This window comes from Pipistrellus hanaki (genome assembly GCF_964339955.1).
Source record: "Pipistrellus hanaki genome assembly, chromosome: 9".
Taxonomy (NCBI): Eukaryota; Metazoa; Chordata; class Mammalia; order Chiroptera; family Vespertilionidae; genus Pipistrellus; species Pipistrellus hanaki.
The window spans coordinates 56975663-56995050 of NC_140511.1; the positions used below are offsets into that span (position 1 = coordinate 56975663).

Below are 19388 nucleotides of genomic sequence, written 5' to 3' on the forward strand. Positions count from 1 at the left end.
ATAGTTGTGAGTTTGAACCTCAGATCTGCCACTTATTAGCTAAATGACAGCGGGCATGATAATTAACTTCTGTGATGAACCTTGGCTCTATTATTTGCAAAATAAAGAACAGATCCTACACCACAAAACTGTCCCACAGCACAAATGAGAATATGCATGTGAGCAGTGTGGCACAGTACCTGGGACAAAGTAAATGCTCAGTACTGTTAATTGATGCTTTTGCAACTGATGAGTATTTTCTAATAATTGGCTAGATTTGAAAGTCCTGTGCTTTCTTTATTGCAGACATTGATGAATGTGCCTTACGAACCCACACCTGCTGGAATGATTCTGCCTGCATCAACCTGGCCGGAGGCTTCGACTGCCTCTGTCCCTCGGGGCCCTCCTGCTCTGGTGACTGCCCCCACGGAGAAGGAGTGAAGCGCAACGGGCAGGTGTGGACCCTGAAAGAAGATAGGTGTTCTGTCTGCTCCTGCAAGGTAAGAGTTATGTATGCTTGAGAACTTGTGATGGTGCTTTTTTTTTCTTCCTCCCCACCTCTTCCCCCAGCCTGTTGACCCACGGGCGTCCTGTGGTTCTAATTCACCAACAGCTAAAGATGATGCTGGGTGGCAGGCATACTTGCTCTTAATGGAAAGTGAGGTGTGAGTTTGAGAAGGGGCTGCAGGGCCAAGAAGCCAGTTAGTCCTCCCCCTGAGGGCCTGCAGTGCCTTTCAGGTTGGTGGGCTGAGAGTTGTATTGAGCCCTCATCCCACATGTATACAGACTTGCTAATTAGAATTAGTAGTCTTTGCCTAAAAGATTATCTGTATGAATTTGCTCCTTCCTGTGGTGACATTGTCCAGAAAAGCGAGGCTCAGAGACCTGCCTCCAGTGGTCAGAGACAGGCCAGCCTCCCTGCTGAACAAATGATAACGATAATTATAGAGGCCTCCTCTTAAATGATAGGTTCTTTGTTGTTCTCAGCGCCAGGCTGCTCCTTACATTAAGTTTTTCGGAAGTGACTTTAATGCTTATGGAAATAAAATTCTGTCATTGACTGGTTTTGCTTTATGCTTTTGCAATATGGGCCTATCAAGCATTTGATTTCCTTGTGTGTTATTTCCTTGTGCGTTATTTTTTTGCCTATTCAGTTTCCTTTGGTAGTGCTTTGCTGTAGCTCTTTCATTGTATAGTTATGTCTTGTGGGATGAGGCTGTTTAATCTTGGGCTTTATGGGCACGGGAACCACAAGAAATTACTTGCTGAGTAGCCTCAGAGAGCTGGTCTCCTGAGAAATTTCGAGTGCTCCCTAGAAACCGTTTGAAAAGACCTTGAAAAGCTCCAATCCTTTTACTTGCCTTCTAATTGGTCATACCTCCAAGAGACCTGGAGCACCTACTTAGGAGACCTATATTATCAAGTCTTTAGATCATTACCCACAACACCTATTTCCCCCTTTTAATAAACCTAGTTCAGTACATCCAAATTTAGATCTACTGCCCCCACTTATGGAGTACCTCCCATGTTCCAAGCAATCTGTAATTTAAAAGCAGTATCACGTTTAATATAGCTCAACTTCGAAAGGTGAGGAAACTTGAGTTTCTAAGTCATAAGACAGGTAATGTTTAAGCTGGGACTTGAAGTTCACTTGTTTGCCCCCCATCTCATAGTTTTCTCATCTTGCCCTATGTCCTGTAACACTCTATAGACCTTATGGTGATGTAATTGGCACATGTGAAACCAATTAAGCAATCAGTCAACCCAACTTGCTTGAGGGCAAACTCCCAACTCCGTACTAAGTTAATGAATGTGTGGGACTTTCCCTCAAGAAGTTTTCAAGTTATTAAGGACAAATATTAAACCATATGGCATTGACTCAAAGGGAAAAAGGTTTTAAGAAAAGAGAAGCTCGTTGTGGGTTAGAAGAGTTGAGAACTTATGGAAGATTGGCACTTAGGTCTCCATTCTGCAAACAAAATGTAGAAAATTTCCTCCACTAGTTCTTTTCCAGAAAATATTGTTTTTCTGAACTTTGGAAGATGATCACAACCTGACCCCGTATTTATGTATTTATTTGAGGCTCTCTAGATCCCCATGCCTTGGAATAGGCAAAACATTTTAGTTAAATCTTGACTAGGGTAAAACTAACATTTCTTTTTCAGTTTGGGTTTTATTTAAGCCCATGATAAAACAAGGGACTTACCAATCATTTACAGCTTTCCGAAGCTTCATTAACTGTGCTAACAACCCAACCAGCCTAAGTTGATTGATTTTAATTTTCACTCATAAAGTTCCTTTTATGTCTTAAGAGAATTAGACTGAAGTTGCCACAGGAGATACACAGTATTTTGTTAATCTTATTTTGTTAATATAATGCCAACTCCATCGCCATTGTCTCCTTTATAAAGTACTAGGCAGATTTCTTTTCATATATCTTTTTTTCTTCATAATCTGATTTATTATTCATTAATAGTATATCTTTCAGGGGGTTGTGGAGGATGAAGAAGGTCTTAATTAATGAGCTGAATAAAGACCCTTAAATCAAATTTTATAAATAATCATCAAAAAAGAATTTGTGACCCTTCTTGTTTGTTTTCATTATTTATAGTTGAAGGTACTCCATTCTGATTTTTTTAATTTCAATTACAGTTTACATGCAATACTATATTAGATTCAGGTATATAACATAGTGATTTAACATTTACATAACTTATGAAGTGATTGCCCTGGTAAGTCTAGAACTCATCTGACACCATACATAGTGATTACACTATTATTGAAGATACCCCCTGTGCTATATTTTAAATCCCTATGATTATCTTCATAACTGGCAATTTGTATTTCTTAATCCCTTCTCCCTTTTCATCTATCCTCCAAAACCCCTCCTATCAGACAACCATCTGTTTTGTTAATTTATATTGTTTGTTTTTAATTTCACAATAAGTAAAATAATACATTATTTGTCTTTCTCTGTCTGATTTAATAGCAAAATAACCTCTAGGTCCATCCATGTTGTTGCATATGGCAAATATTGGCAAATATCTTTGTCCATTAAGTAGGTTGTTTGATGGATTCCTTGGCTGTGTAAAACATTTTAATTTCATGTAGTCCCATTTGTATGTGTTTGTTTTTTCTGTTTCCCTTGCCCAAGGAGACATATCAAAAAAAATATTGCTAAGAGTGATGTCCAAGAGTGTACTGCCAATGTTCTCTTTTTGGAAATTTATGGTTTGGGGCCTTACATTTAAGTCTTTAGTCCACCTTGAGTTTATTCTTGTATATGGTATAAAAAAGTGATCCAATTTATTATTTTGCATGTATCTGTTCATTTTCTCAACATCATTTATTGAAGAGACTGGCTTTACCCCATTGTGTATTCTTGTCTCCTTTTTTCATAGATGTATTAATCATATAAGCATGGTTTTATTTTCTGCCTTCTCTATTCTACATTGACCTGTGGATCATTTTATTTTATGCATTTCCTGTTCTGTTTTGACTACTACAAACTTGTAGTGGTTTGGTATTTCTTTTGATACAATTGTAAATGGGACTGTTTTTTTAAAGTATTTTTCTGATAGTTGATTATTGGTGCATATAAATGCAACTGATTTCCAAATAATAATTTTGTGTCCTGCTATTTTACAGAATTCATTTATTAGTTCTAATAGGGTGTGTTTTTTTGTGTGTGTTTTTTTGTTTGTTTGTTTGTGTTGTGTGTTTTTTGTGTGTGTGTGTGGATTCTTTAGGGTTCTCTATAGATAATTATCATGTCATCTGCAAATAATGACAGTTTTACTTTTTCTTTTCAAATTCAAATCTTTTATTTTATTTATTTATTTTTGTCTGAATGCTGTGGCTAGAACTTCCAATATCTTGTTGAATAAAAGATGTCTCTTTTCTTGTTTCTAGCTTAAAGAAAAAGCTTTCAGCTTTCCACTGTTGAATACGATGTTAGCTGTGTGTTTGACATTTATGGCCTTTATTACATTGAGTTATATTCTGTTTATTCCCACTTTCCTGAGGGTTTTCACCATAAATTGGTGTTGGATTTTGTCAAATGTTATTCTGCATCTATTGATGTGATTATATGATGTTTATTCTTCATTTTATTTATGTGTTGTATAATGTTAATCGATTTGTGGATATTGATCCTGGCTGACACCCCAGGAATATGTCCTACTTGATCATGGTATATGATTTTTTAAAAATATTTTATTGAATTTGATTTGCTCACATTTTGTTGAGGATTTTTGCATCTATATTCATATGGATATTGTTCTAAAATTTTTATAGTGTTTTTTTTTTTGTTGTTGTTTTTTTTTTTTGTGTGTGTGTGTGTGTGTGTGTGTTTTAATCGGTATAATGCTAGCTTTGTAAAATGAGCATGGTAGTTTTTCTTCCATTTCAATTTTTTTGGAATAGTTTGAGAAGTATTTTTCTTTGAATGTTTAGTAAAATTCACCTGTGAAGCCATGTGGTATGGGTATTTTGTTTGTTTGGGAGGTTTTTTTTGTTTTTTATTACTGATTTTATTTTATTGAAGTTATCATTTTCTTCAGATTTTTGTTCTTCCTGATTCAGATTTGAGAGATTGGTATGTTTCTAGAAATTTATAAATATTTCCAGGTTTGTCCTACATTGGGTGTGTAAATGTTTATAGGAGTTATATCCTTTTGTTGGCTTGATCCCTTTATCATTATGAAATGCCCTTCTTTGTCTGTTACAGCCCCTCTTTAAAGTCTATTTTGTCCCTTAAGTACTGCTACTCCTACTCCAGCTTCTTTTTTTTTAATTTCTAGTTGCATAAAATATTTTTTCTATCCTTTTACTTTCATTCTGTGTGTTCCTTTTGATCTGAAGTGGGTCTCTCATAGGCAGTATATGTATTCTGTCGGAAGTAGTAGGTGGTGTTCTCTTTTATTCTAATTTAACAATAATAATAAAAAGTCCAGTACTTAATCTGCCAAATTGAACATTTTGGAGGCTAAGAAATATAATCAAGGTTGGGATATAAAATACTGGCTTTTTAATCATATCCATGATGTTTCAAATCCAAGTAAAACCAAATTACACAAGCCAACACAGGGAAAAAATAAAGCAGGGTCAGCATTCTTTTAAAAGGCCACTTTGCCCTTGAGAGTCAACATACCACATTATTGTTTTATGCCGATTGGAAAAAAAGGTCTTGAAACGAGTCCTATACTGAATGGAGTTCAAAGATAAAGGTAGGCTGGCACAGTGGATTTAGCTTTTGTTTAGATGCTACGTGCTTCCTTGGCAGGGACAATGGTTTTGTGCACCTTTTGCCCATGTAATTGATTAGGCACAGAATGATTGCTGTATTGTTTAGAACCCATGCTTCTCCCGCATTATCCATACCACAGAAACACAGATTGAAAAAATGGTCCTTCTCTGAGCTTGATTCTTAAATCTTAGCTACAATCCAACTTCTTTTCATAGATACCCATGTGTGGCTCTTTCATTCATAAATGTATCCATAGCCTTAGGAAGACATCTTTATTTTCCACATGGGAAGATGGAGAGATCTCAGGTTTATTATATTCTAGGAAATGCAGCGTTTTTATAGTGGAGATCACAGAGATGAATAGTGAAATGGAAAAACACAATTAACCAACTGTCATGCCATGGTAATGTCATGAACAGTTTGCTGTGGGAACATAGAGTGGGGAAGTAGGCTCTATTCTGGGAGGATGCAGAATGGAAAAGGGAATGATTTCACAGAGTAGGTAACCTATGAGTAAGACCTTAAAATATAAGAAATTCAGCCAGTTAGAGATGTAGGAAGGTGAATCTCAAACATAGAAAACAGCAAGGAAGATACCAAGCATAACAATATCTGTTGTGCTAAGTGAAATCTGAAGTGAATGATGATATTAGAATATCAGGAGCAAGTAAAGTCTGAGAAAGATCTAATTGGTGATGAGCCTGGAGATAAAGGCTGGCAGGACAGTGTCGGGCTATGGAATTTAGACTTTATCATATGGGAAACAGAGGATCATGAGAGTGCTTTCATTTAGGGTTAGCGTGGCCCAATCAAAGTCTGATTCACAGCATGAGGGAAAGACCAAAGAGACCAAAACTAAATGGAGAGATATCACATAGGCTGAAGGAAAGGTTCAGGAGAGTAAAGAAAAGAACCCGAAAGATGGATAGAGAGGTAAGATGACATGAAAGATGACACAGAAATGAAATGATGGGTCCTGATGGATGATGATGTCAGATACTCAGTCTCTGTCACCATGTGTGCCCGCATTCTGTGAGCAAAGAGGAAGCTTCAGAGTGGCACCGCTGAGACTTAGCTGCCCAAAGGAAGACCTTTGCTACAAGATCGTCTAGAATGCTGGCCATTTCACCTGCCCTCCTAGAAGTCTTTGCCCAGAAATTGAAGAAGATGGCCATGGTAGGGCTCCTTCATTTTCCTTCCGGCAGTGAGAGAATAACCCTATCTGCAAGGAGTAACATAGTCTTGCCATTCTCCACACTCACTCCTAGAGCAAAGAACAGGGATGAGTCAGACTGTGCCTGGGGCCATAGTAGAAGTTAGCTTTCTGGAATCCTGCAACCTATTCACTAAAAAGAAACCTGCTTTTCTTTGTTCTCTAAGCCTAATATGCAGCATTGTCAATACCCTCCTGGCTAGGGTGTTCTTGATGGCAGGAGTTGGCTGTATAAACTCTAAGATTATTTCCTTTTCTTTGAAAGATGAACATATTGGGTGGTTTAGTTCTGACCTCAAAACTCTGGTTTTGTCAAGAAAACAGGGTCTTCATGTCCATTCCCCCCATTCCATCTTCCTACTGTGCTGTTTCAAACCCTTTCTTTTCATCACAGGAGCTTGAGGGCTACACCACGCTAATTCCCTAATTGACTGGGCACTTTGATTCTCCATCAGTGGTTCTCAAACTTTCCCCTACCAGAATGACCTGGAGGGCTGGTTGATCACTGACTTAACTCTCACATACTGTGACTTAATAGGTCTGGGTTTGGGCACAACTATTTGCTTTTCTGACTAGTTCCTGGGAAATTCTAATGGTGCTGGTCAGAGGACTTTGAGAGCTTTGGCAGAAAGAAAACTATTAATAATTATGCAAGCTGGAGTAAATGTATCAATGTGTGTACTATTCAGTAATAAACCCTTCATATCTCAGTTTGTCTGAAATCATTTTTCCTACCCTCTAGCCTCCTGATACAAAATCATTATTGTAAAATTCCAGATTGGGATCTAGTTCCTGTTTTGTTATTACATGTGACAGCCATTTCCTCTCTCTGGACCTGGTTTCCTCTTCATTAGAGTGAGACAGTTGGATTAAATGACAGCTAAAGGTGTCAACCCTATGAGCTAATTAAAGAGGACTAAGGGATTAGTTTGTAGAAGTAATCTGAAGGCATAATTAATATTTTAGAAAACAATTAGATATCACAGTTAAATAAATTTGTATCTGAGGACGTAGAACAAATGTGTCTATAGTACCATGCCTAATTGTATACTTTATATCAGAGATCAGATAACTTTTTCTGTGAAGGCCCAGATAGGCTTTGAATACTGTAAGGTTTCTGTCTCAAATATTCAACTCTGACATTGTTGTGTGAAAGCAGCTACAGTCAGTATGTAAATGAATAAGAGAAGCTATGTTACAATAAAACTTTATTCATAGAATCAGGTGATTGTCCAAATTTGGACTCTGGGTGGCAAGTTTGCCAAACCCTACTTTATATTATTATTCAATTTACATAAATAATTTTACTTAAGTCCACCTTCTTGATTTGAAAGTTCTGAAACTGTGGCAGAAAGAAAACCAGTAATAATTATGCAAGTTGGAGTAAATGTATCATGTGTGGACTATTCAGTAATAAAATGTGTAATTTACATAATAAAACCCATAATTTTCTGATACTGAGTAAGAATAAATTAGGTTTTTTTTTTAATTTCCTAGTAAAGTATGTGTTACTGCTTTTTAAAATTCAGAAGCAATTTAAATATTACAATACTTATTAGTTGTTTATAGATAGCTGAACTATCAGTATAAAACACCATACAAGCATTTAGATACTATAGTAGAAGTGTTGGAAAATACATCTTTGGCATTTAAGTGGGGATGTTCTGACCACTCCAGCTGGGGTAAAGGTCAAGCTCTGAGAATGACCCCAGGGATCATGGCAAAAAGGATTACTCACCCTCAGTTGGAACCATTCTCTTGCCAAATTTGGATTCTAGTGCGATTGTGCTCTGTGAGCTGAGGTTTTATAATGGCTTTCTCATTGAATTAATGAAGTCACCTGTGACATTTTCATTATTAAAAATGATTTTCTTGACAGTTACCCTGTAATTTAAAGCCAAAGTGAACATAGCCATTGTTCTGAACATGTTAGAGACTAAGAGGGGCCCATTTGGCATTTTCACATAATTGATGAGATGTGAAATTGCTTTATTTTACACTAAGCTGGAGGCTATTCGCTTATTCTTATTCATCCTTTTAGTCTGTGCGTTGGGAGAATCCTGACACTCTGACTGGAACTCTTTGCCTGTTATATAGAATTCACTTCTAAAATAATCTATTTCTGTGTTCCTGGTACTCATGGATACAGCCATGTAGGGTCCTGAAGCCCAGTCCTTCTGTATTTGTGCGGGACGAAGGGGGGGGGGGTACAGTAATATTGTGCCCACTGAGCTGACAACATTGTATCATTGTCATAGCTATCATTGCTTTTCTTAGCTTCTGTTGATTAAAGTAAACCTTTAGGGAGTCATTTTAGACATTGGATAAGTGAACAAAATATATTAGTGAGCTAAAAAGAATGGTATATGAGCTATAAGCCATTACTCTATTGGAAGATTCCTAGGATATAGCCACTTCTTTGTTTAGACTAGCTGATTTCTGATTCAATTCAACTCTAGTTGAGCAATGAGTTGCTCTCTTTCCAGAAGCACACATACATGAATATGTGTGTGTGTGTGTGTGTGTGTATGTTATTATGTAAAATTTCTTAGGAGCCAAGAGATCAAGAAAGGGGCTGTCAACTCCAGTAAGTTTCTTAAGGAAAGAAGTCCATCTGGGTGCTGAGGAGGTTCCTGGGACCCAGGTATGTATGCAAATCAACCTCCATCTTTGTTGGGTTAATTTGCATACTCACTCTAATTGGCTGTGGGCTTAGCCGAGGTTCAGTCATTTTATATGTATCTCTAATATTTGGTAAGATAGCCATTCTGACAGGTGATATCACATTGTGATTTTTATTTGCATTTCCCTTATAATTAGTTAAGTTGAGTATATTTTCATATATTTGTTGGCCATCTGTATGTCCTCAGAAAATTGTCTCTTCAGGTCCTCTTCTCATTTTTTATTTCCCTTTTTTTAAATTTTAAATTTAACAGAGTGACATTGGTAAATGCAAATATATAATAAATAACTCATATATCTCAACAACAAAATAAAATAATTATTTTTAATCAGATGGTTTTATTTTATTATTAAAATGTATGAATTCTTTATATATTTCGCATATAAGCTACTTATTTGATTCTAATAGTCTTTAATATTCTATATTTATAATTGCATCTTCTGCAAAAAGTGACAGTAAAACTTCTTCATTTCCAATTTGGATGCCTTTTATTTCTTTGGCCTTATTGTTCTAGCTAGGACTTCCAGCAGTAGGATCAATAACAGTGACAAGAGTGGGCATCTTGTCTTGTTCCTGATCTAAGCAGAGGCCACCAGTCTATGTCTCTATCTTTCCCCTTCTCTCCCACCATTTCCAAAGAAAAATCAGTGGAAAAAATATCCACAGGTAAGGATTCACACCAACAATAAAAGTATCAATTAAGTCAATTTGGTCTAATATGTCATGTAAGATCAATGACTGTTTGGGTGATCTATCCATTGCTGTCATTGGGATATTCATATCCTCTACTATAATTGTGTGGGTTTTTTTTTTTGTCACTTTCTCTCTTTAATAATTTTTAAAAAATATATTGTGGTACTCCCAAGTTGGGTGCAAATATTATATATTGATGTTATGTCCTCTAGGTGAATTGTCATCTTTATCATTATAAACTGCTCATCATTGTCTCTTGTTACTTTTTGTATCTTGAAATCTACTTTGTCTAAGTAGCACTACACCCACTTTTCTCTGCAGGCTATTTGCTTAAGGTATCTTCCATGACTTCACTTTGTTGAATCTATGCTTGTCTTTGGAGTTGAGTGTCCTGTTGGTGACATAATTAGGTCTTTTTTTGTTTGTTTGTTTGTTTGTTTGTTTTTAATCTATCTTGCTACTGTGTGCCTTTTGATTGATGAACTTACATTTACATTTAGAATAATTATCTCATTTATTTTCCTCTAGTGATTCTGTCTTCTATTGTAATTTGATGGTTTTCTCTCATTTTCCTGTGTATTTTGGGCCTTAGCTCTGGAATTTTGTTTTGTTACCATTATGATTGTGTAAAATGTCGCGTACATACAATAATCCTTTTTCTTCTAATTGCAGTGTATCTTCATTCACCTGTACCTGCTCAGTCCTTTTTTCCCTGACCCCTTTTTATGCTGTACATTCATTATCAAATTAATGTACAATAGTTACAGCATTTTTAACACTCTTTTCCACTTAACCTTTATGTTGTAATAGTTTAGCAATTTATTTTTATGTAGATTTGCAGTTTCCTGCTTCTGTATGTCTGTTCATCTTACTCAGAGTTTCCTATAATTTTGTCTTTGATTTCTAGTAATAGAACTCCTCCCAATATATCTTGTAATGGAGTTCTTGTGGTGGCAAATTCTTTTAACTTTTGTTTGCCTGGGAAAGCCTTCATTTCTTATATACCATTGAGTTTCTTTGTGACTGCAATCTTGAGTTCTCTGTTATTTAAACCACAGTAACTCATGACTCTGAACTTAGTTTCTAGATACTTTTTATTTTCTTACATTACTCCAATATAATCTTGGTTGTTCTCCGTATTTGATGTATTGTTTTGCAGTCTGTGCATTTTGAGGTAGTGCTCTCTTTTCTTGTGTAAATACTGGTTTGCTCAATAATTCAGCAGGTTGGTAAGGAGAGTGCTTTATTTGTTTTCAGTATGTGTTACTATAGCACACTTTTTTGTGCTGCTTGGATCTTGGTGTAGCTGCATTGCTTTGGTCAAGAAGAGTGCCTCATATTCAGCTTGATGGTTGGTTGGTGTGCTGTCTGTCACCAGCTCAACTCAGTTATGGGGCACCACCATTGTAGTGGGGAATGTGGCAGGTGGTGGAAAACCAATTTGCTAGCTCCCAGAGCTATCTTCTTTTGCAGCTGTTTTTGGCTTTGCCAAAGCCTTTGGGGGAGAGGCAGGTTCATGATCTAGTGGTTCTACCCACTTTGGGTTATGGCTTTTGATTCCATCTTTTTGTTTAAAGCTTCCCAACCACATCCACCCGGTTCTGATATGATGGGGAGGACAGGAAGGGAGATGGAAACTGCTTCTGCCCTTCTTACACTCCGGACCATAGTATGAGGACAGTATCTCCTCTCCCATCACAGCACTAAATGAAGCCATGGTGGACAAACATCACTGCCCCGCATCTGTTCCAATTCACCCTCCTTCAAATGCCCTGAGGCATAGGTCTTTCAGGTGTGTTTGTGGTTAAGTTATCCAAATTGTAAATTTAAGGGAAGAAACAATGGAGTCTATCACTTTGCCGTGATGCTGATGTCATTCCTTACCCTGTTTTCCCCAAAATAAGACAGTGTCTTATATTAATTTTTCTCCCAAAGTTGCGCTAGGTCTTATTTTCAGGGTATGTCTTATCTTTCCATGCGCTAGGTCTTATTTTCAGAGGATGTCTTATTTTCGGGGAAACACGGTATTTCTTACCATCTCTCATATAATAGGGCTGGTGCATAGGATTTGAGAGAAACCATTTTTCAACCTGTTAAATTATTATATATGTAGCTAGTACATATCCTTTTCATTCTCCATAAAGAGTGTAAAGCATTTAAAGATTGCCACTCTAGTTAACTGTATGCTTATGTCAGTAAGTCCTATCTTATTCATTGGTGTTATTGATGAAGTAAATGAAGACCCTGAGGGGAAAGTCCATCAGGTTTACAGATGTCACTTACCTGTGAAGGACAAAATATAGTGGATGACAGAAACAGCATTAGAAATCATTGTGACAGGCAGCAGAGATGAAATGGATCTAACAAGGTGAAATACAGTATGGATAAACATCAAGTTTTACACTTTCTGCCTCCAAACAACCAACTGTGCAAGATGGAATAGGGCTCAATGGGGTTTTAGTCTTCATTAAGCTCAATATAAGTCAACACTATGACAAGCCAGAGTAAGAAAGTACAGCACTTAAAATAAGATGACCATGAATCCCACTGAACTCTGTGTTGGTCAGACAATTACGGAAGAATTTTATTTAGTTCTCTAATTGAGCTTCTTTTTTTTTTGAAAAATTGAGATATAAATTTCTACTCTACATAATTATTAGGATTAAATGTGATAATGCATAGAAAAGACAGCACAATGTGTGCTACAAAATAAGTGTTGAAGTTATGGTAAATTAGTAATATTATTGAAAATACTCAAAGTTGTTGAAGAAGGCAACTACAATAAATTTCAAAATTTTGGGGACTCATCAAAACATTGGAGATCTTTAATCCAGAGATGAGATGATTCAGTGGCTGCATAAATGCTTTCTTTTAACAGAAGATTTGAAATGTAACCGATGGGTTTGGTAGTTCTGTGATTACTAAAGCTATGAACAAGGATCAATAATTAGAGGCAACAAAAAGTCCAATTTTTATCATTTGGACGTATACAGAGAAATATATTTTAAATGACTTCCATGAGAGTGAGTTTCTGGAGAGGTTCAAGCACAGGCTTGATGACTTTTGAATATTTTTGCCTTAGAATGGATTAAAGTATAGGTCAGAGGTTTCATATGTGTCCTTTAAGGTACCCTTGGCCCTGAGATTCTATGGTTTTGTAAATACCCAGCAAAGCAGTTATAATCATAAATGGTTGACCACAGGTCTCACCTTACATTTTCAGCTTCCCTGTATGAGGTGAAAAGTTACTGTGAACAACAGACATAAAAGAAATATGCTGAAAATTGTTCAGTCTTAATATTTGAATGCTTTAAAAGTATCATTATAGAGTACCTTTATAATTCCAGAGCTATTACTGCAGACATTTTACTGTGTTTATAATTTGGGGACCTAACTGCTTCAGGATAGCACCTGATTACAGCCCCCAGCAATAACCTAAAGTCTGTCCTGTAGAAGCAGGTTGTTATGCAACCAGAAAACCTGGAGATGCTGCTTAGAGAATCACTACCTCTGTGATACTGAGGGACATTTAGCCCTTCTGGGCCTCAGTTGCTTCTCCTGTAAAAGGGATGGTCAGACTTCCTCCCAGAGTTGAGGCAGAGATAAAATTAGATGGATGCATTTTAATGTGGTAGTCCGTATCATTATGAACTGGGGAAAGTACAATATCATGATTTTGAATTCTTGCTCATATTTGTATTCTTATCTGTTTATTTTTTGTCTTCCCCCCCCCCCTAAATGTTCCTTAGAAAGGGTACTTCAAGAAATATGACTTTTAAAGAACACTTAAAAAAAAGCTTCCAAAAATATACTGACCTTTTTTTTTAAAGTTACAAATGTCTTCATTTTCACTCAGGCCACTTTGCAGGCAAGGCCAGGGAAAGAAAAGGGCATGTGTATGGGAGACACGCCTGCGCATCGCTTTTGAAAAATCAGGAGGTGGCCGGGGGCATACAGTGACTGTAAGAAATGTTTCCAGTGAGCTCTCTACAGCCTGAGGTTTGGTTTTCACAGCGCAGCCCTCATGATGAAACCTCCTTAACCTCATTTCTAAACAGGATGGGAAGATATTCTGCCGACGGACAGCTTGTGATTGCCAGAATCCAAGCGTTGATCTTTTCTGTTGCCCGGAGTGTGACACCAGGGTCACGAGTCAATGTTTAGATCAAAACGGACACAAGCTCTATCGGAGTGGAGACAACTGGACTCACAGCTGCCAGCAGTGCCGGTGCCTGGTATGTCCTCTTCCTTCCGAGGGGGTTAGCCTGTTGCTCTTGAGGTTGGTCCGTGGGCTTTAGTTTCCTGCTGTTTGTAATCCTGTGCAGGGAATGTGGGTTCTGTCACTAGGAAGTATGTGTTTTGCCTGAAGACAGGCAGATTCCACTATTTAAAACACTGTGCGAGCCGAAATCAGTTTGGCTCAGTGGATAGAGCGTCGGCCGATGGACTGAAGGGTCCAAGGTTTGATTCTGGGGCAGCTTATCAATGTTTCTATCTCGCTCCCTTTCTCTCTGTAAAAAGTTAATAAAATATATATTTTTAAAAAAATAAATAAAACACTGTGTGAGACAAAAAGAACAAAATTATGGGACACATTTGCCCCAAGTTATTATGTTAGCTTGAAACTGCTACTTTTTAGCAAATCCATATAATGAAAAACCTTTTTTTTGATAAAAAGTTTCAAAAGTTCCAATATGGGAGAGAACATAAATATCAGGGATTGAGTTATGCAGCCGAGAATCGAACCCTGGTTCTCCAGTGTGCTAGCTCTGTGTGATTAACTTGGGCAATAGCATTTCACTAATCAATACTTTTAAATTTCAATATACATAAATGGATGAACATTACCTATTTTGTAGGGCTGTTATGAATATTAGAGATATAGGGAAAATATATTATTTGGCACAGAGATGGTACCTACTGCACAATAATTCCTATTGTTCATATTTCCTAGATTGAAAAATGTGTTTCAGATGCCAAACCTTCATGTAGAAAAAATACTAATTTGGATTTTAATATAGGGATAATAATGGTATAATCAGATTAGAGAGATAGTTCAGAGAAAATGCTTAATTTCTATTTTAAAATTATACTATAAACAAAGAGTTCCAAGTATATAAAGACTGTTAGGATACTTTATTATCTAAATAATGATGTTTCCTCTGTGAGGAGTCATACATAACCATTGGAGCTAAGTCGTACTAAGTCAACTTTTTAATGGAAAATATTTGCTCAGTTCCATAGTTAATTATTTGATCCACTCTAGGGATACTATATGGAAACAAGTATTGGGAGAAATTATGCTTCAAATTTCTATTGGATTGTCTAAAATCTCCTGGTTAATGTACAGATAATTTTAATAGAACACATCCTTCTTAATCATTCTTACTACTGAAGAGTATAACTGAGCTAAATTCAAACCATAGCCATTTTTTCACACTTCTATCCAGGGACAAACCCAACACAACTAGAGAACAAGCTTGAAAATCAGTATAGAGAATTCCATTTCCTTTTTAAGATCCAATCATCAGACATTCACAAGAACTGGTATTAGAAATTTTTGCAAAATTTCAGAAATGTCTCCTCTTCCATTCCTAGCCCTGTTTACTATTTTATGGGGGAAATTGAAACAATTGAACAAATAATTACTGAAGAATAATGTAGGCCATATTTAAGAAATATTCATTGAAGAATTTGCCTGTGCCAGACTCTGGATGGTAAGCATGGCCCATCATGAAGCTAATCAAAGACAATAGCCTTGTGAAGCTGACCAAATCATTAGACATGAGTGCCGTGATAACAGAAGAAGCAGCTACCTAGAGAAATGGTTCTAGTGTGGGTCAGTGGAGCCCCAGTGACCAGGTTCTGAGATCTGTGAACGCTCCCTTTGAAGTGTAACATAGGAGGTCCACTGGTTACATAGCACATTTAAAAGCATGGTGAAATGGTTCTCCTGAATTTGCCCAACCTTAACTTTAAATTTGATACTTGCAACTCAGTTTATAACATGGTTGCAGTATTACAGTGCTTTGGGTTTCCCTTTGACCTCCAAAGAAAGGAATTTCTCTTTGCACACTAGCCAGTACCTTACCATCAATTTATTCATTTGATTGGCACTTATTGACCAAATCTAAGCTCAAAACTTACTGTGGAATTGTACTGATAATGATGATAACTAATATGATACAAAATAATTACAGGCTGCCCTTGTCACAGTTGTCGGACCTAACTCTTTCTGGGGCTACCGTACAGATGGTCATCAAAAGTCCCCTGGAAGAGGCACATTGTGCCCACATGGTGTAAATAGGAACATTCAGCGGGAACAACAATGAGAATTATTGTGCCTCTTCCCTCTCTGGGGCATTAGCAACATAATTGTGCATAAGAACAATGATGAAGCATTTTTGGCTTTCTCTCTACAGGAAGGGGAGGTAGATTGCTGGCCACTCGCGTGCCCCACTTTGAGCTGTGAGTACTCAGCCACCTTGGAAGGGGATTGTTGTCCCCGCTGCGTCAGTGACCCCTGCCTGGCTGATAGCATCACTTACGACATCAGGAAAACTTGCCTGGATAGCACTGGGGTTTCAAGGCTTAGCGGCTCGGTATGGACAATGGCTGGTTCTCCCTGCACAACCTGCAAGTGCAAGGTAACTGGGTGTCCTGGGATAACCATGCCTCACAGGAAGTCAACTCCTAGGTTTCTGAATGTACAGGTGCCAAGGGCCATGGTAGAAACAGAAGTAGCATTTACTTCTCACAAGAGGTCTTATGTCTGAATGCATCATAGCTGCACTGTATATGAAGGCAAATCCCAAAGGAACATGGAATAGAATAGTCCTCTCCCTTGCCTTTAAATTACAGAATTTTAACAATTGACACTAGTCCCAATGATGGCTGACTTAAGCTATTTTGACCTATATATTAAAAAGAAAGAACAGAACAACAACAACAACAACAAAAAGGACATGTCATCCTGGAAAATACAATAGTACCAGCTCTTTCATGAAAACTGTCACAGTTAGGAACAAAGCGCTCTGTGAAGTTGTTTGCCTTAATTATCATGGTGCTTAATGCTGGGACGTGACCCTCTGCTACAGGATTTAATTGTTTTTCTCTTTTTTTGGGAGGAGTTTCCAAGAGGTATCCTCATATGTCTTTAAAATTAAACACTGATTCCTTCCTCCCTTCAAAGCTCTAGAAGAGCTGTGTCCTGAGCTTACCTGAATGAGGGGGTGAGGCAGTGTCAAACTGGTGCCAAAACATCTGTTTAAGATTCCCATGATTAAGCCTATTAACAATACTAGTCTATTTGGTTTTATCAAGTCCTGCCTAGGCACCAGTGGAAGGTTACTAGTTTGTTTGTTATGGTCTTATAAATGTGGATTTTTTCCTCCTCTTTTCCAGAAAATATCACCTTAAGATACAGCTCTATCAAACTTTATGTAGCCCAAGGGCCATGTTTCCATGTGTACCTGCTGCCCAGCAAACAAAATGACAGGAGATTTATTATTTATTATTATTTCTATGAGATTAGGTCTGAGATTTACTTACAGGGGTTGTAAAGGTATATTTACATTAATACATGTAATTGATTTTAAGGACTTTTTTAAAATTATCTATGCCTTTCATCATCACCATGAGAGAATGTATATTTTTTTTCCTAATATGCCAATCTTTCTGGAACCCTTCAGGTACTTTCGAATAGCATTGTTAATGGTTAATTATTATCTTTTAGAAAACTGTTTTTGCAAACAATCTCATTTGGAATAAGTCCAGTGAATAATTTGGGAATAAGGGGAAAAGTCACAAATATGCTTTAAGCTCAGACATTCTTCCTTCCTGCTCTTTCCATAGTAATTTCTCCAAAGCATTCATGGAGTTTGTCTCAAAAGTAGATGCTTATTTTGAATACAAAAGTACATCCTGCTAATTTATTTATACCCTGTGTCTCAACTGGCTAACGCTTGTGTCTTGTGCACAGAATGGAAGTGTCTGCTGTTCGGTGGATTTGGAGTGTCTCCACAATAACTGAGGTATTTACAGTGGACTCATCGTCATGGGAGAAAATGGACAAATGCCCATCCAACATGATGAAGAACGGGAGTTGGTGTGATTTTTACCGCAGAGAGTTACCAAAGTCTCCATCTAAGGAAGGTGTTTGGGGGTTGCCTCTTGGACCTGCCACTTTGCTCATTCTTGCTACTAGTCTAGGTGACCTACAGTGCAGTGCATTTCAGTCCATGGTTGTTAAAGAAGTTGCCCGTGTTGTAAATCAGGTTTCCCTAATCAGATCATTTGCAAATACATTTAAATGATCCCATGGTAAACGTTGATGTATTTTTGTTGTTGTTGGTTTATTTTGTGTACTAACATAATAGAGACTCTTCTCCATTTATTTATTTTTTTTCTTAATTTTTGGAACAAATTCTACAAATAAAGTTGCCTGTGGTGATTTTGTCCCATCCACTTGGTATTGAGATCCCTGTGAACTGAATTGATAAATATGCATATAGAGTCTATTTGCATCCTATTAATATTTCAAACTATTGAACACACTTAGAATAATCTGAAAGCCTATATGCTACTAAAGTTGATAATGGAAAAAGTCATAGAAATACTATATAACCTTCCTATATGGAATAATGAAAAATTGAATAACCTAAATAGATCACTAGTAAGGAAATTGAAATGAAAGTCCAGGGCAAGATGGTTTCACTGGTCAATTTTACCAAACATTCAAAGAACAGTAATGTCTATTTGGGAGAAACTCTTTCAAAACACTGAAAAGTAGGGAATATTTCCTAATTCATTTCAGGAGGTCAACAATACCTTGATACCCAAACCAGACAAGAACAACACAAAAGTAGAAAATTAAGGCCAGTATCTGATAAACAGAGATACAAAAATCCTAAATAAAACATTCACAAATCAAATAAGCAATCCATTAAAACGATCATACATCATGATCAAGTAAGTTCATCCCAGGGATGCAAAGATGGCAAAGCACACAAATAAATGTAAAATACCACATTAACAAAATAAAAGTAAAAACTGTATGATTGTATCAATAAATGCAGAGGAAAGCATTTGACAAAATACAACACTCCTATATGATTCACACTCAGTGAAGTGGTCATAGAAAGTACCTCAACCTATAAAGACCATATAAAATAAACCCTTACCTAATATACTCAATGGTGAAAAACTGAAAACTTTTCTCCTCAGATCAGTAACAAGACAAGTATGCCTGTTCTTGCCACTATTATTTATAATAGTACTGGAAATCCTAGTTAGAACAATCAAGCCCAATCCTATATAATAAAAGGCTAATATGCAAATAGACCAAACAGCAGAACAACTGGAACCAAACAACTGGTCACTATGATGTGCACTGACCACCAGGGGGTGTGTGTGAACATGGTGGGCATCAGCTGCAGTGGGATGGTGGAGCAAATGAACAGGGGCTCCAGACCAACGCAGGATGCCAGTCCCTGTCATCAGGAGTGCCTCTGGTGGTTACTGAAAATTCTTTGCTCCCACGTGCCATGGTCCTGCCCAGCCAGTGCTCAACC

General features: G+C 37.0%; 1 protein-coding gene across 2 annotated transcripts in view; it reads left to right on the top strand.

Annotated features, from left to right (window-relative positions):
* Positions 1 to 18333, top strand: part of NELL1 (neural EGFL like 1) — a 630963-nt gene extending 612630 nt beyond the window's left edge. For both annotated transcript variants that reach the window (XM_084895301.1, XM_084895300.1), the window contains 4 exons: positions 286 to 479; positions 13875 to 14051; positions 16239 to 16463; positions 17798 to 18333. In XM_084895301.1, the coding sequence (XP_084751427.1) occupies positions 286 to 479; positions 13875 to 14051; positions 16239 to 16463; positions 17798 to 17848 (647 nt within the window). In that variant the 3' untranslated portion in view covers positions 17849 to 18333. The remainder of the gene's footprint in view (positions 1 to 285; positions 480 to 13874; positions 14052 to 16238; positions 16464 to 17797) is intronic.
* The last annotated feature ends 1055 nt before the right edge of the window (positions 18334 to 19388 follow it).